General features: G+C 40.4%; 1 protein-coding gene across 12 annotated transcripts in view; it reads left to right on the plus strand.

The window, feature by feature from the left end:
- Window positions 1-740: 740 nt before the first annotated feature.
- Dlg1 (discs large MAGUK scaffold protein 1) overlaps window positions 741-27,575 on the plus strand; it is a 206,914-nt gene continuing 180,079 nt past the window's right edge. For 11 of the 12 annotated variants that reach the window (XM_076548686.1, XM_076548689.1, XM_076548688.1 and 8 more), the window contains exons 1-4: window positions 1,474-1,611; window positions 2,121-2,172; window positions 2,812-2,943; window positions 21,749-21,915. In XM_076548686.1, the coding sequence (XP_076404801.1) occupies window positions 2,154-2,172; window positions 2,812-2,943; window positions 21,749-21,915 (318 nt within the window). In that variant the 5' untranslated portion in view covers window positions 1,474-1,611; window positions 2,121-2,153. Of the gene's footprint in view, window positions 763-1,473; window positions 1,612-2,120; window positions 2,173-2,811; window positions 2,944-21,748; window positions 21,916-27,575 lie in introns of those variants that run through there. The other variant, XM_076548687.1, reaches the window with a different exon arrangement.

The raw sequence follows: 27,575 nt of genomic DNA on the forward strand, positions 1-27,575 counted from the left end.
GAAGCAAGAACCTTAACCAGGTGAACCATCTCGCTGATCCAGCCTTATTCCAATCTCTGGATTTCTGGTTCCACCTCAGTAACTTCTGACGGCTTTGGGGAAATTTTTCTCCAGGGCTACGGAGCAGAAAAGTCCCTGTTACTCAGAAGCAGCTCAAAGACCTGGGCAGTGACTCGGAGAACTTGCTCAAACTTCTGGCTCAACTCTTTGGGGCTGTTTGCTGGGCTCTGAAGTGTTAGAAATTTAAAGCAGGTGTGAGGGTTAGGAGCAGCTCGCTGTGAGTTCTTAAAGGGGCAGCCATAATATGGGTAACACCTGGGAGCATCACTGGGCGGGACACAAGTGAATGAATGAATGAGAAAAATGAATGAGGGACCCTCTTTTCACCCTTCAGCGCGCTCATGCTAGGAGTTAACCACTAAGACCTAAAAATCCTCTGACACCCTCAAACTTTCAGCCAATCAGTCCGTCCATCACCGTGTGACATACACCCAGTCCTCAATGAAGCTCCCCCAACCTCTGAGACGCGAGGCATTTTTAGAAAACCAGTACAAAGTGGAAGAAGACGTGGACGACCCCTGCCCCTCCCAAGTCCCTTCTTCCTCCGCCCCCTAGACGTGGGTGGCGGCGCAGTCGGCTCAAATTCGTTTCTCCTGGTTGGGGATCCACCCCGGGCGTGCCGGGCAAGAACCTTGAAGTTGGCCGGCACGTGTGCCGCGGGGTTCAGGGGCGTCTGGAGTCGGCGTCCTGGATCCGGCGCAGGTGAGGCCACGGCTCTCCTCCCCGACGCCTCCAGCATCCCCGGGGGCTGGCGCACGCCAGTTCCCGGCGGCGGGCCGTCCCGACGCCACTCCAGCCCACCTGTAGAGCGCGGGTGTCCGCTCCTTTGTCCTCGGGGCCACTCGGACGGGGGCTCCTCTCTGCAAGGCGCGCTCCCCTCTGGGTGCCGGCGGGTCTCCCTCGCACTTCTCCGGCGCCCTCCCCTCCCGGCCCTCCTCCCTTGCCCAGCCCCAAGGTAGCAGCGCCCGGAGCCCCGGGCTCGGAGCGAGCCGCCTCCTCACTTCTCATTGGCTGAGAGCGCCCGGGGAAAGGCAGTCACGTGGGCGCGCGCCCCGGCCAGCTCCAGGGCCGCCATCTTGGCGGAAAGTTTAGGGGGAGAGCGACTGGGGGGGACCGCGGAAGGAGGCGAGGTTCCGGGGGTGGGGCGGCCCGGAGGCGAGCGGGGCGAGCGGGGCGGCGGCGGCGGCGGCCGAGGCGGCGGCGCGTGGAGGGAGAGGGGGGGGTGCGGCAGCCGACGGGAGCTCCTCCCCTCCCCGTCCCCTCACCCCCTCGGCTGAGCTCGAGCCGGGGCGGGGCGGGGTACGTGGAGCGGGGCCGGGCCAGGGAGCTGCTCCGCGTCCGGCCCGAGCGCACCGGGGCGCCCGCGCTCGCCGCTCGCGGCAACTTGGCGGCGGCGGCGGCGGCGCCGCAGGTGTGGGGGCCGCCGAGAGGTGCATGAGCGGCGCGAGGGCGGCGCGGAGAGCGGCGGCGAGCGAGCGAGCGGCGGCGGCGGCGGCCCGGGCCGGGCCGGCCCCTGCTGGAGTTGCCGGGAGGAGGCGAGCGAGGAGCCAGGCAAGCGAGAGAGGAGGGGGCCCGAGCGGGGCGGGGGGAGCCGCCGGGCGCTCGACGGGGCGCTGCGCGGCGCGGCTGGTCGGCTGCTCCGCGGGCCGGTCGGTCGGTCGGCGGCGGCAGCAGGTGGGGAGCGCGGCGAGCACGGCGCGGTGGCGGTGGCCCCGCTCCTCGTCTTCAGGTGCGCTTTGCGGAGGGGGGGGGGGGGGGAAGAAGCTTCGGAGCGACGTTCCGAAGCGGGCCTGGGTCCGCTCTTGATCCGTGGCGGGGTGGCGGGGTGGGGGGATCGGGGGATCCTGAGCCCTGGGGAGCAGCTTTCTGCCTTGGCTGAAAGGAAAGCTCTGGCTTTTCACTTGGGAAAACTTTGGAAGGTGAGCACTCACACCAAGGTTGGAGTGTTTCCTAGTCGAAAGTTGGGGGAGGTGGGGGGGTTGGTGGGGGGGCGTTACTATTGGATCCACGGTTCTGTTTGCTTTAGTTCAAGTTTTCCTTCCTGTTTTGTGTTTTTAAAGGTGTGTGTGCCGCCTTCCTGATTCTGGAGAAAAATGCCGGTCCGGAAGCAAGGTGAGAATTTATCTTGCAGCTCTTGTGCGGCCGTCACTCGCTGAAACATCTATCAGCGTTGTGATGACTGTTTTTGACAGGTTGGTGTAACTGATGTGCGGGCAGTCTCACCTTTATTGCCTATGGTATCTAAGCGTCACATCATTTTCAGAAGGTGGAAACACAGAGGTTCGTTCAACTCACCTTCTTGACATCTCCGGTGGTTACAGAAGCAATCAGTACCCTACCACGTCTTTTTAAAAACTTTGTTGCTTCAGAATTTCACTTTGTCATTCTTACTCAACACTATTTTGTGAGCACCTGGGGGATACTAAGGACTGACACTTAGGAATGCTTAAAATTTGGGCTAAAGCGACAAATTGTAATTTGTTCTTGTCTATTAAGCAGTGTAAAACTAGGTTGCTCAGTGCACAGTTAACCACAGACTGCTCATCTTTCTCTCCTGTGATATAAAAGCCTTGACAATATCTGTGTTAGTAGGGAATAGGAACATGAATGGAGTGACGATAGTGGTTGACTTGGAGGGACTTTGAGGGAACCCCTCAGATGTCTTGTAGATGGAGCACATGCCACTTTCCTGTAAATAATGCACACAGACACAATACATCTGTGAAATGTTAACCATACTTGTCTTTTCAGATACTCAGAGAGCATTGCATCTGTTGGAAGAATATCGATCGAAACTAAGCCAGACTGAAGACAGACAGCTCAGAAGTTCCATAGAGCGGGTTATTAACATATTTCAGAGCAACCTCTTTCAAGCTTTAATAGGTGGGAGTTCAAACTTTTTATGTTTGTGACCACTGCGCTAATGCATGATGCTTCTCTGTGACTTTAAACTTAGAATGGTGATGTATGTGGTTCTCTGTGGGACGGTCATTAGTTTAGCACATCGTCAGTTAGTGTGGTTTTTCAGCTAGGTCACTGTCCTTTCTAAAAATGTTTAATAGCCAGAAACACTTACCAGTGTGATTACTTCTGTGCACTTTGAGAACTGCATTTCATGTCTTAGTGTTAGCTATTAAAATATGGACAAGTTGTAGAAATGTGTTAATGACTGAACTATTGGTGTGTTTCCATATTTGACTTGTATTTCTGGACCCCTTGAAAATATGTGGAGGGTTCTATATCTGATAGCTCTCATCACTTTAGTGGACATCTTTGTTAAATGTGGCATTTGTGCAATATGAATTTTAGATCTGGAAAGCAATCTCAGAGATGGCCTTGTCTAGTAATTACCTTATTCCACAGACGGTATTGTAACAGTCTTGTTCTTTCCTGTATCTTATATATGAGATAGTTCATTGATTTAAAGAACGGGACAAATAGTCTGAAGTTTGGAATTTAGTTCCTGACACTGTCAGTGATTACATATCAGAAAACTCATGTAGCTGTTGTAGGCTGCTGATGAACTGTAGACTGTGGGTGGTGAACTGAAGCAATGGGCTTTTGATACCTTAGAAAGCAGGTAAGGCCTTTTTAAAAATGGAATTTTTTGTTTTCCATACCATCCCCAAAATAAGAAACAAATTGATCTGTCTCTGACACCTTGCTTTGTGTACTTTACAATTTTGCAAACTACTATACCAGGGTCTTTATTGCTTCCAGGTTTAAGAACAAGATTTAAAAAACAAAAACAAAAAAACCAGCTGTATAACATGTTCAAATAAGACATAGCCTTTCTCACATTGTGTTCGTTTTCCCAGTAACTTTCCAGCAGATAGGCCTAATGTGTGTGTGTGTGTGTGTTGATAGATAATTATTGGTGTAATTAGAACACTGTTTTCAATGCATGCCTTACTGTTGTGTTGATGTTCTTTATTGAATTTTAGAGTGAAAGATATTTGTAAGACACTTGATAGACCTTAAAACTTTATAAAATTTAGTGTTACTACAGACTTAAAAACATGCATTAAAGATAGAGAGATGATGAAGGGCCATATATCTGTCACCCACCTTCAGAAATTATCAGCATTTTGATAATGCTATAGTAGACACTTTGGCATTTGTATTTCTAAGCCATGAAGTTTAAGGTTTAAATGAACCATCAGATTGGTTCCTTGGAGGATGGAAAAAAAAAACCAGCAAATGAGGAAGAGAAAAATAATTTTTTAGCTGATTTTTCTAGATCAACATTAAACCTAGAAATTTTTATATAGTAGGGACACTTTAGAGAAAAAACGGCACGACTTGTTTGTCCTCATTTACATGCACATGTATATGTAGACTGTAGTCTTACTGTGTGGGAAAGCTGTTACTTAGGAGAACTGAGTGGTCAGTAAAGTAAATAGAATCGACCCTCCCCATATTGTGATTGCTAGGTTTTGAGGCAGTTGTTGCGTATTCTTCCTTGCCTGCTTTGAATGTTTGTTCATATGCATAATTGAATTTTGATTATTTTCTATTTACGTTTGTACTAGAGAATTTTATTTGTCTTTATAATGTCGTTATTTAATGAACTTACTTTGTTATTTGGCTTATTTGTATTTTAATGTCTAATAGTTAACATGTAGTTGGAAGATTTTTCCGGGTCCCGCCAAACCCCCCCAGTCCCTCGCTCGGCCCGCTTATAAAATAATCACACAGTGGCTTACTATTAAATACAGCTGCCTGGCCATTAGCTCAGGCTTATTACTGACCAGCTCTTACACTTAAACTAACCCTTTTTCCAGTCTTGCCTTCACATCTTGCTTCCGACTCAGCTGTCCTCTTCCCAGAATTCTCCTTGTCTGCTTATCCTGCCTATACTTCCTGCCTGGCTACTGGCCAATCAGCATTTTATTTATCAACCAATCAGAGCAACACACATTCATAGCATACAGAACAACATTCCACAGCAGTTATGTGCTATCAGATTTTAGTGGAACAAAAGTAACAGATTTTAGGCATTCTGAAATAGATGTTTTGGTAGTGGTTTTTGTGTATTTGTGTATTATAATTGAGTTGATGATTCTACTGCACTGATATATTCATTCTTTGGCACATATTATAATTTCAGCACTTGATGATGAGGCAGGAGGATCAGGAATTCCAGTCCAACCTGGGCTAAATAGTGAGTTTAAGTAGAGTCTGAGCTAAAAAGTGAACAAACAAAAAACAATACCACAAAACACGTTTGCTTCTTATTCTGAATCTTTTTAAGCTGTTAAGATTTTTTTCTTTGCATCTTTGCTGTTTTTTTGAAGTAGTATTGCAGTGTACTTTCAGCTGGTAAAAAGTTCCCAACAACTGTGGATTGACTGCTTTCCATTCAGTGGTAGCACTTTTATTTCCTGAGCTGGTGCATGTGGGTTTATATCTAGATTTAAAGGAAAAATAGGCCTGATGACCAGAGCTAATTAAAAGTCATTTGGCAGGTAGGGTTTTGTTTTTTTATTTTTTGTTTTTTCCAAGACGGGGTTTCTCTGTGCAGTCCTGGCTATTCTGGAACTCGATCTGTAGACCAGGCTATCCTTGATCTCTCAGAGATCCTCCTGCCTCTACTTCCTGAGTGCTGGGATTAGAGGTGTGAGCCACCACCCAGAGGCAGTTAGCTTCTGGACTATAGTTTAGAACTCATTTTCTTAGGTTTTAGTGAATTAACCTATTTGTTCAGTGTTTTTGGCAGTAGGCATGTTCTTTGCCAAGTGTTTTTGTAATTTCATCAGTATTTATTGATTCTTTGAAGTAATAGTTAGTATTGATTGTTTTTGTGCAGTTACAGTCTGTATGAGGTTGTGGGGTTTGGTGGTATGGAAATGCTGTCTTTTCCTCTAGTTGATAAATACATTAGCTTTCTGATACCTTAGGGTTATTTGAAAGGACAAACTACTTTGAATCTGTTCTGTGATATCATTTAAAATCTTATTTTTATTATATTGAGAGAGAGAGAGGGAGAGGGAGAGAGTGTGTGTATAGACGCGTACTTACATGTGAGCACCCATGTGCCACTTATGTTGGTTAGAGAACAACTTAGGAATTTGTCTCTCCTCCCATCACATGGGACCTGGGAATTGAACTTAAGTCATCAGTGTTGGTGGCAAGCACCTTTGTGCTGAACTATCTCACTGGCCCCCATTAAAAAAAAAATATTTTAATATGTCTGAATTTGGGTGGCATCTTACACACTCTATATCCTCCCCTCTTTCCTGCCCCTCCCCTTCTGTGTAGCCCAGGCAGGCTCTGGAATGCCGGGATTCAGATGTGAGCAATCACATCTGGCTTGTATATGCTGTTATTAATTTGTTGTTTGGTTGTGGATTTAATTTTTTTTAAATTTTTGCTGGCACATGAAATAGTGATGCAACTTAAAATTGATAATCTCAATTTAATAAAACGTAGGAAATGTTCTAGTAATTAAATAGAATTCTGGCAGTGGTGGCACTCGCCTTTAATCCCAGTACTTGGGAGGCAGAGCCAGGTGGATCTCTGTGAGTTTGAGGCTAGCCTGGTCTACAGAGTGAGTTTCAGGACAGGTTCCAAAGCTACACAGAGAAACCCTGTCTTGAAAAACAAAAACAAAAAACCACCAAAAACAAAGAAAAAAAATTGAAAAGTCTTAAAAGCAGTCATTTTTATTAACTTTTTAGTTTCAGCTAAGTTCTTTTTGTTTGTTTGTTTGTTTTTGAAGATAGGGTCTCACTATGTAATCTTGGCTGGTCTGGAGCTCCCTTTGTAAATCAGGCTGCCCTCAAACTAATAGAGATCCACCTGTCCCTGCCTTCCGAGTGCTGGGACTAAAGGCATGCACCACCACAGCTGGCTTCAGCTTTTTTTCGAGTCAAATATTTTAAATTCTATCAACAAAGCACATTATCTGCACATTTGTTTAAAAGTTAGTCCCAAGCATATTTGGTGATTTTTTGTTTGTTTGTTTGTTTGTTTTGTTTTTTCGAGACAGAGTTTCTCTGTGTAGCTTTGAAGCCTTTCCTGGAACTCATTCTGTAGACCACGCTGGCCTCAGACTCACAGAGATCCACCTGGCTCTGCCTCCCAAGTGCTGGGATTAATGTATGCACTACCACCACCTGGCTTTATTTTTTTTATTAATGAGAATATCATCCTTTTGTCATTGATTCAGAACGTCTTTGAAAATGTAATATATATTATTCCCCCATATGATATTTGAAAGTTTGGTGAGTTAGATAGATTCGACATGGTTTGATTATATCAAAACCCAGATACGCAGATTCATAATGATTTCAGGTCATTTTTAAGGTGTCTGGGATTCAGGGTGACCCTGGGAGTCTGTGGAGGCTTCATACCAGTCTACCCTTGTAGCTCTTTCTTTCTTTTTGAGACAGGGTTTCTCTGTGTAGCCCTGACTGTCCTGGAGCTCGCTCTGTAGACCAGGCTGGCCCAGACCTCACAGAGATCCGCCTGGCTCTGCCGAGGTTAAAGGCGTGCACCACCACTGCCACCACCTGCCTGGCCTGTAGCCTGTAGTTTCTCAGCACATCTGCTTTCCTTGTGCACAGGATTCTGGTATCAAGGTCTGTCTTCAGATCCTTGGGTAAATTTAGTCATGTGATGTGCATGATTTCATTTTATCTGCAATAAATAGTAAGCTTTAATTTTATTTAAGGGAAGGTATACCGGGGATTAAACCCACACTAAATTAGCACTCTGCCATTGGACTACACTCCCAATGCCCCCACAGTTTTGTTTTTTTTTTAACCTTATATTTTTAATATTTTACATACATAGAGTTCATACCCCGCCCCCCATTCTTTTCCTTCCAACTTCCCCTGGAGCACCGCAGCTTCATGTTGTCTGTCCATCTGTATATATAAAAAAATTCACCGAGTCCAATTAGTACTGCTTGTGTGTGCATGGGTAACCGACCAGTGGCCATGCACACGGACACACAGACACACAAAGAAAACGATTCTCTCCCCAGCAGCCATTCCCTGCTGTGAGCTCATTAGTGCACTGGCCATGCCATCCATGTCCAGAGTACAGCATTTCCCAGCTCTGCCACCCTCTTCCGCTTCCTACCTTCTTCCGAAGTGTTCCCTGTCTCAACACAAACCAAACAAACAAAAGTTAAATTGTGATGTGTATATTTGAGGTTTACAACATGATGTTATGAGCTAGATAGATAAAGTAGAACTATAGTGAAGCAACTAGTGTATCATCTTGCATACTTTTATTTTTAGTAAAAAACAGCTAAAATCTGCTTACTCTAACAAAAATCCCTAGTACTATATACTTTTATTGGTCTTAGTCCTTACGTTGAACATCAGATTTCTAAATTTGTTCATCACATGTATCCCACATATTTTAACCTCTTTTCCTAGGTCTTCTCACCCACAGATTTCATCCTCAGTCTCCATATTTGAGCTTCACTTTCTTAAGCATTCCACACATAAGTGAAATCAGGCAGTGTTTTTGTGTGTCTAGTATTTTTAGCACAGTGTCTCTAGGTTCATTCATGTTGTAGTAGATGAAACTTTTTGTTAAAGAATGGATTTGTTTGTGTTTGTATGTATGTATATGTGTGTGCATAACCAGCACATTTTTAAAGCATTTGGTCCATACATGGACATTTAAATTGTTTCTGTGTCTTGTGCTTATGAGTGATGCTGCAGTGAACATGATGGGTGTGTAGATATCCTTACAAAGTGGTGATTTTATCTCCTTTGGGTATATCTGTCCCCAAAAGTGGGATTCCTGGATTGTATGGTAGTTGTATTTTTAATTTCTTTGGGAAACTAAGACTGTTTTTCATAGTGGCTCTATAGATCTAAATTCCCACCAGTAGTGTAGCGTGGTTCCCTTTGTGTCCATGCTGCCATTTGTTATTTCTTGTGTTTGTGATGATGGACTTCCTGTAAGTGCAGGATGTTATCTCATGGCTTTAGTGGTTTGAGCTCCTTTCCATCATCCCCCTTCATCATTTGTACGTCCATGGAAAAAAAATGTATGTTTAGATTTCTCGATTCCTTTTAATTGAAGCTTTTTTGTGTTTTTCCTAGCCAAGATCTCAAATAACCCATGAAAACTGTTGCTGGGAATGATATAAAAAGTAATAATGGCTAATTTCAAACACTTCACTTAGTCTTCCGTCCTGTGAGGTACATTCACCAGTGAGGCGATTTTACCATTGTCTGGATTAAAGTCTGAGGCACTAGAAATAGCCAGTTTTTGCCCATGGACCCTCAGATACTTGTGTCATGTGAAATTGAACTCTACTTTGAATCCAGGACCTCGTCTACTTTATTAATTACAATATCCCTTATCATTATGTTCATTGTCATTACATTAACTGTAATAACCATGATAAGTTTAAGACATGCTGGTCTGTAGGGGCAGTGGTTATTTATTTATTTTTAAAATATCATTTTCAAGGAGATTGTTTGCAATGATGAGTTGATTTTTATAAACAGGATTTGAGAACTTAGCACTCTTTGGAGCTAAAATGTCAAAATTGCGTTTTTTATCGTAATGGAGATTGCATTCTAGCCTGTTACTGTATTTGCGTGGTAGGTTTGAGCAGGAAAACAGGCTATGGATCAGACTGGAATTAAGAGAATTTTATGAACTTTTCATGTAGTAGTTTTGATTTCCTAAAGCTGAGTTGTTTATTTGTCTGCCCCAGCACCGCAGCATTGTTTTGATGTTGCTGGATCTGGATGAATTTTCTTTTGAACCTTGGGCTAGCAGAGCTGTAAAAGCATCTGTAACTGCTTCTAAGCTGTTTCCTCTATGCAGGATGGAACCTTTGCTCTGTACAGGACATAGGCCAGGACTGGATATTACTGTTAGTTGGAGGAGGGGGGACGGGAGGAGGAGGAGGAGGAGGGGAAGGACAGAGAGAGAGAGAGAGAGAGAGAGAGAGAGAGAGAGAGAGAGAGAGAGAGAGAGAGAGAGAGAGCGCGAGCGCACCTTTTAAAACATCGTAAAAAATTTTAGACAATGTCTTGCTATGTTGACCAGGATGGCCCCTGAAGTTGCTCTGTAGCCCAGGTAGACCCTGAACACGAAATCTTCCTGCCTCCATGTCCCAGGGAGCTCCAACATTGACCTTTTTGAATAATACAATTCCCCCTTGACACCTCCTTTAAAAAAAGATCTATTTTTTATTTTATGGGCATTAATGTTTTGCGTGCATGTATACCACATGCCTGCAGTACCCATAGAGGCCAAAAGAGGGCATTAGATTCCCTGGGAACTGGAGTCACCGACAGTTGTGAGCTGCCATATGGATGCTAAGAACTGAACCTGGGTCCTCTGGAAGAGTAGCCAGTGTACTGAACTGCTGAGCTGTCTCTCCCATTCCTGCTCATATGCATTTATGTAATGTTTTTCCACTTGGGGTTTATCTGGTCTTTGCTTGTAATTACATTCAGATTTTGTATTCTTGGCATAGGATTCTGTATATCAGAAGTATGCAGTGTTGTCTTCCCTTCCATGGTAACATTAAGTTTGATCACCTAGTTATCTGTTGTCTGATTTCTCTTCTTTCTAGTATCTGCCCCTTGCACTTAGGTGCGTATGTGGAAGAGACACCATGGATGATTCTTACTTGAAGTACTTGTTACTGTGGTTGTTGAAAAGTGATAGTTACATAATAGCAACACTCCACACCCCTGCATATCCCCTTTCCCCCCACCTTGGTGTTTGAGGCAGGATTTTTCTGTGTAGCCTTAGCTGTCCTGGAACTCACTCTATAGATCAGGCTGGCCTCGAACTCAGAGATCTGCCTGGGATTAAAGGCGTGTGCCATCACTGTCCAGCAACACTTGACATTTTATTGTAATCAGAAGCCTTCTGTGTCTGCCATGAGCTTTGCAGATGTTTCTTTCATTGGTTGTCATTTTTCACCCTTCTAATGATTTTGATGTTTAGACTGTCTCAGATTTAGCTCAGGGGTGTCCTCCTTAAGCTTTCTCTTGTGTCTTCTATGACATGTCTAGTTTCTTCACCTTAGGGTTACCAGCCATACACGTTTTGAAGGAGTATTCATGTGTTAGTCAAATGATGTCCAAAGCTTGGAGATAACTTACTTTAATGTACTAGTTTAATATATACCATGTTTCCAGTGTAGGAAATACAAAATACTTTTATTTTGTCGCATATTTCTTTTCTTTGGGAGTCCACATGACGTTTACAGTGCACCTTGATTTAGAAGTTAGCTAAGTATCTTTGACTTTTACATTTTGCTGTGAGATGAACTGGTAGATGGTTTTCCTTCTGCAATGCGGGCTGTATGTCACTGTCATCCTGCTCTCTAGTGGTCTGCGCCGTAGCCCTCCAAAATGGATCTGTTACAAAGATAATACATGTTCCTTCTAAAACGTTGAAGGTCAGACAACTGTAGTTTTGTAAAATACAAGTCATTGTTCTGTGTATCCATCTGTACCTGTAACATCTTATGCAAACAAGACAGCTAAACTGTTTGCTATGTGAGAACTGATTGCTCAGTTGGCGTGTAAGGAGAGACTGGAGAGATGGTGGCTCAGAGGTTCAGAGCACGTGCTGCTCTTGCCAGGCATGTGGCTTAAGTTCCCAGCACCTACATCAGGTGGCTCACAAGTGCCTGGATCTCCATCTCCAGAGAGATATGCACGTACCTACTTTGATACACACGAACATGCACATAATAGTCACTCAAAAATAATCAAAATAAATCTTATAAAATATAAAATTATTGTATAAGGTGAAAAGGTATATCTAGTTAAAATAATCCCAGAAAATCTTATAGAAATTTAATACTATTGCTTATTGACTATTACATAGTTTGTTTGTTTTTTTCTCTGTGGCATAATTGTTTCAGTTTCTTTAATTGAGTACTAAATGAACTTGTTTAAGTGACTTGTATTAAAAAGAATTAAAGAGCCGGGCGGTGGTGGCGCACGCCTTTAATCCCAGCACTCGGGAGGCAGAGGCAGGCGGATCTTTGTGAGTTCGAGGCCAGCCTGGGCTACCAAGTGAGTTCCAGGAAAGGCGCAAAGCTACACAGAGAAACCCTGTCTCGAAAAAACCAAAAAAAAAAAAAAAATAAAAAAAAAAAAAAAAAGAATTAAAGAATCACACTCTGTAGTGAGATACAGCAGGAAGCTCACACTGTAAGAGGCACATGAGAGCCAAGGCTATTAGAGGGAGCAGTCTTCTGAGTGTGTTACGTGGTGGGTTGACAGGTAGAATTGCTTTTGAGTGTGTTGGGATACTGCAGTTGAATTTGTATAAATGTGTAACTTCTCTGCACCATACATAATTATTTTTATTTTTCCTAAAATTTATCAACAGATTTCTTTCCATACCAGATTTCTGCCATCTTAGATGACTGTTTACATAACGTAGATTTTTCTGTTAATGGTCTTTCAGGAACAAGGTTTTTAAATTAATTTTTTATGAGTTGATAAACATTGTATTCATAGGCATACAAGTGTGCACATCACCCATACATGTGTGGGTTGTTGTTGTTTTGTATTCTTTATTATAGCCATAAGATAAATTGTCAGATGCTAATTACTAGGTGAAAAGGGGTGTACATTTTAAGGCTTTTCTTGTAATTTGTGAACTACTCTTACTAATGTTATATCAATATAATATTTTAGGCAGTATATAGAAGAATGACTAGTTTGCCTTCAATAATATAAAATATTATATATCTTTTAGTATCTCCTGATTTATGGGATATATTATTTTGATGTTTTATTTTAATTTCTGAATTATCTGTTCATGTCATTGTACTTCCTCCTACTCTTTTCCCTTAAATTACTATATTACTATTTTCCTTACTATAAAATTAACACCAGGCATATCAACTATGTTGGTAGGTGAATCACAAATAACTACCCTTGTTTGTTACGTGTTTTTAAACTTGGATTTTAAAAACTCATGTTTACTTATGGTTAGATTTATCAGTAGACAGGTAGTTGTTTTCTGCTTGTGGTATCATACCAGGAAGGACTGTTCTTTATATTCTAATCCCCAAGATTATCTCCATCGTTTAGGAAAGCATTCACCTACGTTCAAGACTTCTAAAAAGCATTCTGTGTGTTTAATCCCTAGCTACACACATATATTTATGTACAACACACACGCACTAAAAAGGTGTATTTTAATAAATGTGTGATGGCTATGGTTTACGATACTATAACAACTTAATTATATATTTAAATTTTTATGACTAAATATGTATTCAAATTTTGAAAAAAATTGAAAGGGAAGTTGTTCAAGCAAGGTAAAGGTTACATCACCAGAAACTTAACAATTAAATTGACCACGTTAATTTTTTTTCTCAGTTCTAGTCTATTCATGTGTTTTAATATTCATTGTCAATAGGGACTGCTCATAATTTTATATATACACTGTGAAAACATTTAACTATAGAAAAGTAAATAAATTATAATTAATTCTTCAAAAGTTGTCTCTCTCAGTACAGTTTTCTCAGAAATTGCCACATTTACTAACCAGTGTAAAGTAACAGTCCTTCAGTAAACCTAGGTACCATTTATTTGAATTTTTACTTTGAAAATGTAAAGAAAATAAGTGAGTACAATGGTAAGAATGATTGATACTTACAGATTGAGAATGATTCCAAACTTCCTTGAAGGTGCTGCAGACGGCTCACCCAGATATGCTTAACTAATATAATTAAAATAACATTACATTTTTGTTTATTACTCTGAAAATATTTTTCTGTGAAAATGGTGTTACATTAGCAGAAAAAACTATAGAAGAATATGCAGGAATGCTAAAATATGTCTTAGAGGAAATGGCACGCTTAAATGAATCATAATTGAAAACCTTACTGGAATCTCCTGGATCTGTCTTACCACATTGTAGTCGTACTTTCCATTCATAGTCTGAAAGTGCTCTCCCTGATTTTAGACTAAACTGGTTCCTGCAAGTGTAGTTCCTAAACAAAGCTCTAGATCAGAAGGTCACAAATAGCTTGAACATATGAATGAAAAAAAAAAATTAAAAGCTTAAAGACATTGAATGAGTTTTAAGAATCAGCAAAATCATTCATATCCATTCAAAAAATATCAAAAACATTTTTAGAGGTTGGGATGGCTGTGTAAGTAAAGATGCTTGTAACACCGATCCCTGAAAGTTGTCTGTGGAAATCAAGTCACTTATTTCAGAAGTCTTTCTGTAAAAGATTTTCATTGCCTTTGTTACTTTCATAGTTTGCTGACACTGGAAGAGGAAGTACAGCATTTCGGAAATAGCCCCAAAGGTAGAGAGCTGAGGCAGGAGAGTAAGAAATAGAAGGATGGACATTTTCAAATAGAAAAAGAAACTTTACTGTTTTGGGTGATAACCCGTGTCATCCTAAACAGAAACACCTCACAAATCATTTAATGTTTCTCAAGCTAAGAACTAAGGCTAGTATTAGGTCAGGCTCAAGAAGAGTCTGAACATATGCCTAAGAATATGCAATAATTTAACATAACACAGAACATTCTTAATCTATGAAAAAGTGTTTTATTTGGTGGAAAAATACTGACAAGTCACAACCAGTAAGAAAATATTTGTGACACATTAATCTGACAGAAGACTGGCACTTAACACAAAAGCCATGTAAGATTTGACAGAAAAAACCCACTAGAAATGAGCAGAAGATGCAAATATCTCCCTACAGTAATCAGAAATAGCAAGTAAATATATTAAAATAAAAAAATATATTAAAATCATCAAGTACTATAGGGCACTGCCAAGGAAAGTGACTAAACTGAGTCAGTAGGATCAAAGTTCAAGCCAGTGTGTAGCCGGGCAGTAGTGGCACATGCCTGAGGCAGGCAGATCTTTGTGAGTTCAGACCAGCCCTACAGAGTGAGTTCAGGACAGCCAGGGCTACACAGAGAAACCCTGTCTCAAAAAATGAACTTCCCCACCAGAAAAAAAAAGGTTGAAGCCAATGACGATTTGAGTTTACAGCAGCCTGGGCTACAGAGCGAAATTGTGTCTCAGAACCAAGCAAATGAAAGCGTAGATAGAAAGCATATCATGGCACTGATAAGATTTAATGATGGCGAGGATGTGCGTGACACACACTGCCAGGAGGCATATAGAACAACACAGCCGCGTCAGAAGACTCTTCAGGCAGTTTCTTCAAAACTGTTAACACCAGATTACCCAGCAGTTACGTAGGCTCCTTGGTATTTCCTCAGACGAGTTGAAAACATGTCCACTACAAACGCTCACATAGCCCCTTTTCTTGTGTTCCTGTCCACCATTAATAGTTTCTGCTACACACTCCCACACCCATTAGTGTTCTACAACAGGCCCAGAAACACAGCCAGGTGACCATGGACTGAACACCTTGGAAACCATGCGTTTCCTTAAAACAACACACAGAATAAAATCTAGGTGTTGGGGATGTAGCTCCATGGTAAGAGCTTCTCCATGAAGAAGATTAAAAAAAAAAAACACTCTGTGTATTATTTATAGCAGCTTTATTAATAATTAGTAAAATTTAGTAGTCAAGGTGTTCTTGAATGGTTAAGCAAATAATACAGTAGAACCATATAATATGGAGTATTAGAGTGTTAGCAATAAAGAGATAAAACTTAACAAGCCACAAGAAAGACAGGAGACTTCACATGTACTGCCAAGGGGAAGAAGTCGGTCTCCAAAGACTGTGTGTTTGGGATCAGTTCCTAAAACTACATTATTTGGTGAGAAAGGAGGAATGCATTTGAGACTTTTGTCATGAAATGCTCTTCAAAAGGTTTTGTCAATGTAATGTATAAGGTAAGATAGGATATGGAAGATTTCCTAAAACTAGAGAGGTAGCAAAAAGATGAGCAGTTTCCAGCCTTTGAGGACTAGAGGAAATTTGAATAGTTGAGCACACAGATGTTTAAGGCAGTGAAATGCTGTATATGGTGTCACAATAATGGATTAATGTGTCAGAACAACAAGTGTACATATTAACTCAGTGTACAACACAAAGTGAATGCTGATGTAAACTGGTCCTCAGATGACAGTGAACGGCACATAAATGTCAGTTTGAACGCGTGCAGCATATCCTAACGTCAGAGGTCAGTAGTTGAGAAGGGGAGGACGTGGAGACTGCTTGCCGCTGTTCAGTTACTCTGTAACCCTAAATTCTTTCTGTAAACCTGAGTTTACTAATTCTAAAAAGATGGGTGAGCATAATAAATTTGTGTTTTAAAATACAGCAGTTTACTCTGTATTAAAATAACTTCTAAGTGTGTAACAAATCATGTTACATGTTTATGTATATCTACCTATACACATAGTAATTAAACTGAGGGCTTTGTATATGCTAGGCAAGTGCTCTGCCACTGAGTTACACCCTACCTTTCCCTTCGTTTTCTCATTCGTTCAAAGACACGTCTGTTGTTGGGTTTAAAAATATTATTTATAATTTATTGTTATTTTTATGTGCATGGGTATTTTGACTGCACATATATGTACCATTGCATGCCTGGTGCCCACAGAGTCCAGAGAGGGCATCAGATCCCTTGGGTTTAGAGTTACAGATGGCTGTGAACTGCTGATGGTTGGTTGGTTTGCTTTGTGACCTACCACTGTTAACCAGGATCACTTCCAAGGGCCTGGGCATGAAGTTTACCACTAAAGCACGGGCAGTTTAACAGTGGCTGTGTCATCAAGGACAGTGACTTCCTGTCTCCCCGCGCTCCTCAAGGCGTGGCCCCATGAGCCCCTTCCCATCTGTGACTGTTCATAGGCTGGCCTTGACAAGCCCTGCGTCTGCACCTGCAGTTGTTCACGTGTGCCATAGCCATGCCATGTCTGCGGGAGAGCATTTCGTAGCCTTCCTCCTCCTCCTCATTATCAAGCCTTAACGTTGTTTATCTAGGATACTAGAACTCTTCTGATATTTTTATTGTGGGAAAGTATACATAATATAAAATTTAGCACCCTAATTTTTAATTATTTTCAACTGAAACTGAACTTCTCTTTTGAGCAATCATTATGTCTCAACAACAAACAAAAAACCATCTAGATCACGCCTGTTAAAATGCAGTAATTCCCTATCCTCAGCCTCCCTTCTCTCTACTCTAGTGATTTCACTTTTTGTGTCTGAATTTGATATTCTGGGTACTTCATATAAATGAAATATAGTATTTGTCTTTTTATGTCTAGCTTGTTTCACTAGAAGGCTAGTTGAATTTTTACCTTTCAGTTTTTATGATGTAGTAACTAACCATTGGTATACAGATGTATACAGATCTGTTAATCTGGGTCAGTTCCTCCTCTCTTCCTTTCCTATCTTTTTTCTCTGTATGTATACTAGGAGGTGGAATTACCGGATCACACAGAAGTTCTGTGCCTTAAGATCATTTTCAGTGACAGTTTTAACATTTTACACTCTCAGTTCATGAGCAGTGAAGAAGGGTTCATATTTTTTCATATCTTGTTAGTACTTTCTATTTTTGTTTTGTTTTGGTTTTGGTTTTTCAAAATAGGCTGTGTAGCCTTGCCTGTCCTGGGTCTCGCTCTGTAGACCAGGCTGGCCTCGAACTCACAGAGATCCGCCTGCCTCTGCCTCCAGAGTGCTGGGATTAAAGGTGTGCGCCACCACTGCTGGGCTCGTTTTGTTTTATAATAGCCAATCTAAGTGGTGTTTCCTCAGCTTGTCTTGTTTTAACCCTGATACAGTTGAAAGAGAATTGATACTTTATGCTCCAGTTATAGGAGTTTACATTAGCAAGTTAGAGGGGCTGTTTGAGGGAGCTGGGGCAGCGCCTCAGCAGTGAAGAGAACTGACCGCTCTTCCACAGGACCCAGACTCAACCCCAACACCTGCAACAGTCTCTCATTCCAGTCCCAGGAGACCTGACACCCTCTTCTTGCCTCTGAGGGCACCACATGCATGTGCACAGACACACATGCAGACAAAATACCCCCCCAACACACGCACGCACAAAATAATAAAAATCTTAAAAGCCAGTTTAACTTACACACACTTTCTATATATCCACACATATATGTATATATATTCATCTCTCAAACAGCTCCTTTATACATATATATATACACATATATATACATGCACATATGTGTACACATATATACATATATAAAGGGGCTGCTTGATAGATGAATATAAGATCTAGAGTTGAGGACTTCAATTGATAAGCAAGATGCTGTGAAAATTTCCAAAAATTCACACTTTATTCATTGATCATACGTGTCAAATATAATGTTACTGCTCTAGAAGTATAGTAGTCTAGATTTCTACAGTAGTGTCTAGCCAGGTGGCTATTATGTCTGCAAAAATTATAAATTCAGTTCTTAAACACGCTAGTAACATTTCAGATGCTAAATAGCCAGCCATATAAAGCTTGAAGCTTGGATAATGCAGCCAAATTCATTTTTATCATTGCAGAAAGTTTTGTTTGGTTTTTTAGGTTATTACTAGTACAGATTTTCACTGCATTGGTATTATAACAGTGCTTTGTTAATTATAAGATAAAAGGTCGTATAGGAGTTTAAAATTTGAAGTTTGCTTTACTCTAGTATAGTCTACTTAGATACTGATAACTCTTCAATACTCATTCAATGCTCTTGGAAGCCTAATATAATAGAACCTCGTGTATATTACATAATCATGTGCAAGTGCTACTAATTGAGAATATGGGTAAGATATAAATATAGATATATATGCCACATGTGTAAAATACACATTCTTCATAAATCCCCCTCCATAAGTCACTTCTATAAAAGTATTACAGCTATCCCTGAAGTGTTCTGGAAAGCAGTTGGTGTTTCCCCAACTTCTCCCATTGCCTTTTCTAGCTGCCTCCCCAACCCTACATTACCAGTAGTCAAGGCTCACACTGCAGTTGGTCCTCTGTCTTTACTTCTTTCGTAGGAAATTAGAACAGTCCTTATGTTGAAGTGACTCCTTTTCCCTCTCGTGGCTTTGACTTTCTGAAGAGGCTAGGTGTCAGGTTGGGATCTTGTTTATGGCTGACTTTTGGTTGTTTTTTGACTTGTTCTTCCTTTCAGGGTATTTCCTGTGGACAAGAAATTAGTTCTGAAGATTTGATTGGGGTTGAAACTAACTAATTTTGGTGTGGATACCTTATAGGAGATACAGTGATTTTGAATTTTTGGTTTCTTCATGATGGCTATGTGTCAGTTTTCCATACAGTGATTTCTGGTCCATAAAATTCTTTCACATCCAATTTTCTCTGGTAATATTCTTAAAAAAAGGAAAGACTTAACTGATTTCATTTTATTTGTAAGAGTGTTTTATCAGCTTGTATCTATTTGCCTGGGGTGTGAGGAGAGGCCACAAGGAAGGTGGTGAATGCTGAATCCTCTGCATCTGGGGTTGAGGACTGTCCTAGGACGCTACATGGGCACTGGGAACCAAACCCTGGTCATCTCCAAGAGCTGTCTTAGCCACGGAACCATCTCTCCAGCCCAGTAACAATTTTAACAGCTGATGAGATGGGTTGATTTCATCTTCAGGGTACAAGCATTATTTTTTAATTAGTACTTGGAGTTTTTTAATTCTACTTATTAAAACTGAAAACAGAACAACTTTGTCTCTACTGTCTTGTGAGATGTGGGTTTTCAAAAAATTTTTATTACAATTGTGTGTGGGTATACATGTGCCACAGTTTTTAGAGTGTGGAAATCGAAGGACAACTGTGGGTGTCAGTTCTTCCTTCTGTATGGAGGTCCTGGCAATTGAGCTGAGGTCATCAGGCTTGGGGACAAGCACCTTCACCTGCCGAGCTGTCTGTCTCCTTGCCAGTGAGATGTCTTAAAGGGCACGACGACACTTTAAAGATAGGAGGAAACAAGAAGTGAAAGTTACACTGAATGTTACTAATAGTTATTGTTCATTGTTTATATAGGATAATGCCCATATTGGCTATTAAATAATTCCCTCTCTTTAAAGATTTCTAAATTGCCGGGCGGTGGTGGCGCACGCCTTTAATCCCAGCACTTGGGAGGCAGAGCCAGGCGGATCTCTGTGAGTTCGAGGCCAGCCTGGGCTACCAAGTGAGTTCTAGGAGAGGCGCAAAGCTACACAGAGAAACCCTGTCTCGAAAAACCTAAAAAAAAAAATAAAAAAAAAAAAAAAAAGATTTCTAAATTATACCAGTAAATGACTAAAGAACTTACAGTGCGAAATCTAAACATTAGGTAATTGTCACTCATCGTTACTAAGCAGTGTGAGTAGCCAGAGCTAATATTAAGTAAGTTTGCATAATTCTAACTGGAGCAAAGCAATTTTATCTTTTATATTATGCTGTGCTATTCTATTTCGTTTCTTTCAGGGTTTTGTCATACCTTTAAGTGATTGTTTCTCACTTCCTCTTGGATATGCAGACCAGAGGAGTTGGAGATGTCCTGGTTCTTTGGTTTTTCTTAACTTTTAAAAAATATATTCACTTTGGTTAGAAGGACAGTTAAAACCACTTGAGGATTTACATTCCTGGTCTGAATAGTGATGATAAAGATGTAAAATATTCACCTGAACAATTTGTAATATTGATAGTAACCACTGTTTAGTAAGAGTACATTATGTATTAACAACCTAAGCACTTTATAACTAGCACAGTTCTTACATAGTTTACAGTGAGACATATCAGAGAACTAGTAATCTTGTTCATGGAGCAAACTGGTAAAAGATTTAGGATTTTTAACCCAGCACTTTTTAAAAAATACATTTTGTTTGAAAATTTTATACATGTATGTATACAATGTATTTTCATTTCCCCTTTGATCTGTCCTTTAATTTCCCCTTCAATTCCCCTACACTCTGCCCCTATATCTACTTCCTACCTTCATGTCCAATACAGTTTTTTAAAATGACTAATGGGTCTAATTAGTGCTGCTTTTATGTGCATGGGTATGGGCCATCTACTGGAGGGAACATGGGTAACCTCACAGTTATCATACCCTCAAAGAAAATTGCCTCTCCCCCTTCCAGCATTTGTCAACTGCCTGTAGCTTTTCAGCTAAGGTGGGCTTGTGAGCTCCTTCTCCCATCCATGAGGCCTTAACTTTTTAGATGTGTTTTAATTTAATTGTGTGAATGTGTGTGTTGTGTGTAGTGATGTGTACATGAACATGCAGGAGCCTTCAGAGACTACAATAGGGCATTGGATACCATGGAGCTGGAGTTTTAGGCAATAGTGACCTCGCTGACGTAGATGCTGGGAACCCAGCTGAGGTCCTCTGCAAGAGCACTGGGCGCTCTTAACCACTGGGCACTCTTAACTGTGAACTATCTCCAGAGTGCCGACTTTTGAAGGGTAAAATACTTAGGACTGCACACGGTGTCCTGCAGGGTTCGATGTAACTGTGACATATACCTGCTGGTATAAGTGTGCAGTTGAGCTGAGAGAGGTGGTGGTGCACGCCTTTAATCCAGCACTTGGGAGGCAGAGGCAGACAAATCTCAGAGTTCGAAGCCAGACTGGGCTACAGAGTGAGTTTCAGGATAGCCAGGGCTACACAGAGAAACCCTGTCTCAACAAACAAAACAACAACAACAAAAAGTACGTGGTAAACTTATTTTTCTAATTAAGAGTAAGACGTTGCCTTTGAATTATGTTGTTTTAGCATTGCATAGTTTAGGAGATATATATGCTTTTGAAATTTTTGTTTTCTTCATCTCTAGATATTCAAGAATTTTATGAAGTGACCTTACTTGATAATCCAAAATGTGTAGATCATTCAAAGCAGTCTGAACCAGTTCAGCCTGTGAATACTTGGGAGATTGCCAGCCTTCCAAGCACTACTGTGACTTCAGAAACATTGCCCAGCAGCCTTAGCCCTCCTATAGAGGTAAGAGACAGTTTTCACAACGTCATTTTTTTAGTGATCAATTTATTAACTTGTGCATTTTTTTAAAGGTGGATATTTTGTGGAAATACTTAATAATAAGATACAGAATAGAGTTAAAATATTCTTTAAAAGTAGAGAATTTCTTTTGATTCTGTCTTAAAGTTTGTAACTTGTTTGAGGTCTGAAATACTTGTTTTAGGATATTAGAAAGTGTTTTACGTAGTAGATCTCAAAAAGCTCCGTTTGTATAATTATTAACGTGGCCATCATAGTTTGAAAAGATGATTTTGCTTTGGTGTTCTTGCCTAGAGAAAGAATGTAATTGGTGGTCTGAGCCCTTACTAATAGAATTCTCTGTAGATTGGCTTGAAGAATTGCATTAAAACTCTCCTTCCAGTCAGCATTGGTGTTTACCTTTCTCTGTAGTTAAACTGCCTAATTCTTCCCGTGTTAATGACTGTCTTGGTAACTGGTGATGCCCTTTTTTCAGTTGTCCTATATTGTTGCTAGCAGAGTTGGATCAGTGCAGCGTTTTGTAATGATGATTCTGCCTGAGAAGCAGGCGTTAGTCATTTAAAAGTGGTTGTCTCTAAATTGGAGTTAGTCCCTTCTGGTTAGTACTAGACTGTGCCTAGAGAATTGAATCAGCTTCTGTTTGATGAGTAATAAGTCAGAAAAGTGGTGGTGTGCCCGTAGCAGCTGTGGAGCACATTGGTAATGAAGCAGTCAGATTTTCACTTTCTTTTATTTAATATGTTGTTATATAATTAGCATTTTAGAGCAGTATGAATGAGCACAATATAATCGCTCTCCTATATTTTAAAGCTGAAAAAAAGAAATCTAAAAGAAAATGACTGACCCAACTTCTTTAGCTAGTTTTGGGCAAGTCTATCTTTGGTAGTCAAACTTCTTAACATTGAATTTATAATTTATTTTAGTAAACCTTACACATTCTCTTTGTATGTATTCTTGTTTCTTTACTCTTTTTTAAAATTACAGTTTCTTGGACAGTTTCCTTTCCCACTCCTTTTTAGTTGCTATATCGTTTGCTATAATGATAGTTCGTTCTGTGGTCTATTTCAAATGCAGTTTTAAAATGTCTAGTTATTGTTAGGGTTCAAATAAATGTGTTGCCTCCAAAATAAGTTGCCTAGCATGCCTGAGGTCCTGGGTTCAGTTGCTGGCCTAGAATTGGGGAGGGATGTGATGAGGTCATGAGGGCTTGTTCCTCATGAGTGGAATTAAGGCCTTTATGAAAGAAGGTCTTTCCCTCTGCCCATGAGAGTGAAACAGAAGTCCTTACCAGGGCACATGCCTAGACTCTGGGCTTCCTAACTTCCAGTACTGTGAGGAATGTACTTCTGTCTTATTCTCTCTTATGTAAATTACTGTCATATGTTCAGTTCATATTTATTGTCTTAGTCCTAGGTTAAAAGACTTGTGTCTTTAAAAAAAGGTTGAGGTTTAAGAGCATTGACTTTCATGTTTACCTATTTTTTTCTATTGTTTAGTTAATACCTGTTATTATGAAGCAGAGACTTACTAGTTTTTATAGATTTTTTAAAAAATTATTTTTAAGTTTACTTAGTTTACTTTATATGTATGAATGCCCTGCTTGCATGTATGTGTGTATCATGTGCATGCCCAGTGCTTGAGGTCAGAAGAAGGTCTGGAACTGGAGTTATGGGTAGTTGTGAGCCACCGCATTGGTACTGAACTGAACCCCAATCCTTGGCAAGAACAACAAGCACTCGTAACCACAGAGCCAGCTCCAGCCTCCCTTTTATAGATTATTTTAAAATGTCTGATACTCATTAAGTTAAAAAATGAACTCCTTTTATGAGGTGAAAGTTTATCTCCACATAGATTTCAGTAAGAAAGGTCAAAATAAAAACAAAAAGGTTGTTTTTGTCTTCATTTAGGGTTACTATTGCTATGATGAAACACCATGACCAAAAAGCAACTCAGGGAGGAAAGTTTATTTGGCTTACACTTCCATATCACTATTCATCACCAATGGCAGTCAGGGCAAGAACTCACACAGGGCAGGAACCTGGAGGCAGGAGCTGATGCAGAGGCCATGGAGGGGTGCTGCTTACTGGCTTGTTCCTCTAGGCTTGCTCAGCCTGCTTTCTTAGAGAACCCAGGACCTCCAGCTCTGGGATAGAACCACCCACAATTGGTTGGGCCTTCCGCCATCAATCACTAATTAAGAAAATGCCCTATAGCTGGATCTTATGGAGGCATTTTCTTAATTGAGGTTCCCTTCTTCCAGATAAATCTAGCTTGTGTGAGAAATTGACATAAAACTAGCCAGCACAAATGTATTGAATTTCATCAACATTATACTGGAGAGTAAAAGTTAGAGCTTAGTGTAGAGGGTTTGCTTGGCCCGCTTGAGGCCCTTTGGGTTCAGTCTCCAACACCGAAGAAAAAGGAGTTTAGAAACATTTATATTTTTATAAATATGTGAAACACTAGTACCTGGAAATGCTATGTACAGCCCTGGTTTCTTCACTGCTTAAACTGTCTAGACATGCTGAAGTCTCAAGTGAACAGAAGAGTGAGAGCTTTAAATAAATGTTAGATGTGAGTAGTTTGGAAAATGTGTGAGAAAGGATAGGCTCACATGGTGTTCCCGGTGGGAAATGCTTGGGTAATGTTTGAAGTTCATACCCATTCATGGATGGACACTTAAGAGGAGCCCTGGGATATGTCCATCAGTTTCTAGATTATTTTTTTAATGGAGAAATGAATATTCTAAACTTGAGTGAGGTCTGTTATTAGGAATTACTGTTTTTGTAGCAAATTTCTTGACAGATGTTAGTCTGAAAATGTAAGTAGTTAAAACACACTGACGGGCAGTTATGAGAACCCTGAAATGTTTGGAGATTTCTTTGTTTTTGACAGTGCTGTGTGAGTAGGAAATGTGTTCCCCTCTTCCCCATTCACTCTTGCTGCTTTTGGATGGGAGGCCTGGCTAAGTGATCACTGACTTGATCTCTTGTTTGAGTCATGTTTGTGGCTGGAAAGACTTTGGAGCACACTGAGCCAAATTCAAACACATGCAAAAATATACTTTTATTTAACTACAAATTGAAAGATAACCTGAAAATCCTAAGGTTATTTTACTTTATGATTTGAGTTATTATTAGAGTCATACACTAAATCTTGGATAGACAGACTTTTTCTGACAAAAATGTCATTCAGTATGCTCTTGCCTCTTTTACAATTTTTGTTTTTGCAAAAAGTGTTTGAGATTGATCAATTTCTATAAGTACTTGTCTGTTTTCTCTTAATGATGTAAATCTTTGCATTTATCCAGTTTTCTTTGTCTTACTTATTTACAGTTGGAAACGGATGTAAATCTTGCCAAATCCTTGTTAACCTTATGATGTTGTTAACCTTTTTTCTTAATATAGTAAAATTAAGCTTAATATAGTTTATTTTTAAAGTGATATCTTATTTTCTTAGAGCCTTTTTAATGTCTGCCTTTTACTTTGACCACATATATGCCTAGGGAGATGTTTAGAATAATGTTTGTTTAAAAACTGTTTCGGAAAAAGAAAAAAAAAACTGTTTGGGGGGCAAAGGTTTCCCTCCACCCTCACCCCAGTACTGATGGTCAGTTGGGTAGCTTGCTTTTGTGCAAGGCATTTTACTGCTGACCTACATTGCTGGAGCCTCCTTTTTTTTTTTTTTCTTTGTTGTACTTTTACTCATTTTTAAAAAAGAGACATTTCGTTTTAATAAAAATAATTCTGTTGAATTGCTTTGAGAGAGTATAAGTATATAACTTTTTTAAAGAAAGAAGATGAAGTAGGAGAAATTACTTAATTTACTGGGATATTACAAAAAGAATGTAGTGTTCTGTTTCTGATAGCACATTTTAAGTGACTGAAAGAACCAGAAGATTAAAAAATGAGATCATAAGAACAAAATTTTCTATGCCTTTAGAATAAAAGAAACCGTCTCTTTTTTCTTTTTTTGTTTTTTGAGACAAGGTTTCTCTGTGTATCCCTGGCTGTCCTGGAACTCTCTCTGTAGACTGGGCTGATCTTGAACTCAGAGATCCCCCTGCCTCTGCCTCCTGAGTGTCAACTAACCAACAAACAAAAACAAAAAAGAGAAATTTTCACATAATGCATAAGGGCTAATTTTTTCTATTTTTTATTTGTAAGCACTTAAACCCAAGAAACACATACTATATATAGCCAGCATTCAATAGGAAAGTGACCAATAGATGTGAATGAACAGTTTATAAAAAATATAAATTAAATAAATGCAGATTTAAATTGACAAGGGATATTTTCAAATGATAAGCTCTTTAAAGATTAACTAAATGAGTACACAGAAACTCTTACGTGGTTGGTAGAGGAGGGTACACTTGTGTAATAATTGAGAGACAACAGTATATATAATGAATGTGACCAGTGTGTCAGGATTTATGTTCTCATAAAGTAATTAAAGATATGCCCATTGCAGCATTCCATGTATATTAATAAATAGAAGAGAGGAAGCAGTCTAAATGATTACCAGTAAGGAACTAGATTGAAAGCATTGTACTGGCTGGGTGGTGGTGGTGGTGGTGCACACCTTTATTCCCAGCATTTGGGAGGCAGAGACAGGTGAATCTGAGTTCCAGGATAGTCAGGGCTACATAGAGAAATCCTGTCTCAAACAAACAGACAAACAAAAAAACATCCCACTGGGTCAGTGACATGGCTTAATGGATGAAGGTGGCTTCTCAGGACTCACGTGGTTGATGGGAAAAACGGACTTCCACAGGTTTTCTTCTGATCTGCACATGTGTGCTGTGGCACTTGTGCTCATGTTCGCATGTATATACACATACACAAAGTAGAAAACATACTTCAGAGTTTTGAATTTTGATCTTTTCTCACACTCAGCCTGGGAAAGTGCTCTACCCCTGAGTTGTAGCCCTGCCCCCAAGACTCATCTTTTGATACTAGACGATGGCAGCATGCCACCCTGTCAGCCATGCAGTCACACAGTCAGTGGATCATGTTTTCAATTTATGGTGGGTTATTAAAACATAATTCCGTTGTCAGAGTATATGTATCTATTGAACGAAGCAGGTTTTATGCCACAAAGTATGCTGTAAAAAGAAGAAACTGCCAGGCAGTGGTGGCACAGGCCTTTAATCCCAGCACTCGGGAGTTCCGAGGCTAGCCTGGTCTACAGAGTGAGTTCCAGGACAACCAGGACTACACAGAGAAACCTTGTTTCAAAAACCGAAAAGGAAAGAAAACAAAACAGAAACTGAGAATAGTTGACTGAAAGAAGACACACTTGTCTCCTTCAGTGCTGTTGTTTATGTGCCTGTTATCTGCTGCCTCCTTGTCCGGCCTTTAGAGTTATCCACCTGTGTGGGGAGATCATCTCTTTCTCTTTCATCTTAGTGTACCAGGCTTTTTCTTTTGGGCCAACAGCCAGCTCCCAAATCATGACCTGGAGACTTAGTAGTTTTGAGTACTCGGCCTTGCTTAGGCTTGTTTCTGGCTACCTCTTTTAAATTAACCTGTTTTTCCTTATCTACCTTTTGCCTTGGGTCTTTTTATCTTTCTTTCTTTCTGTACATCTCACTTTCACTGCTTCTCATGTCTGTCTGTCTGGTAGCTGCCTGGCTTCTGGCCCCC

The sequence above is a fragment of the Peromyscus maniculatus genome, chromosome 12, assembly GCF_049852395.1.
Source record: "Peromyscus maniculatus bairdii isolate BWxNUB_F1_BW_parent chromosome 12, HU_Pman_BW_mat_3.1, whole genome shotgun sequence".
NCBI lineage: Eukaryota > Metazoa > Chordata > Mammalia > Rodentia > Cricetidae > Peromyscus > Peromyscus maniculatus.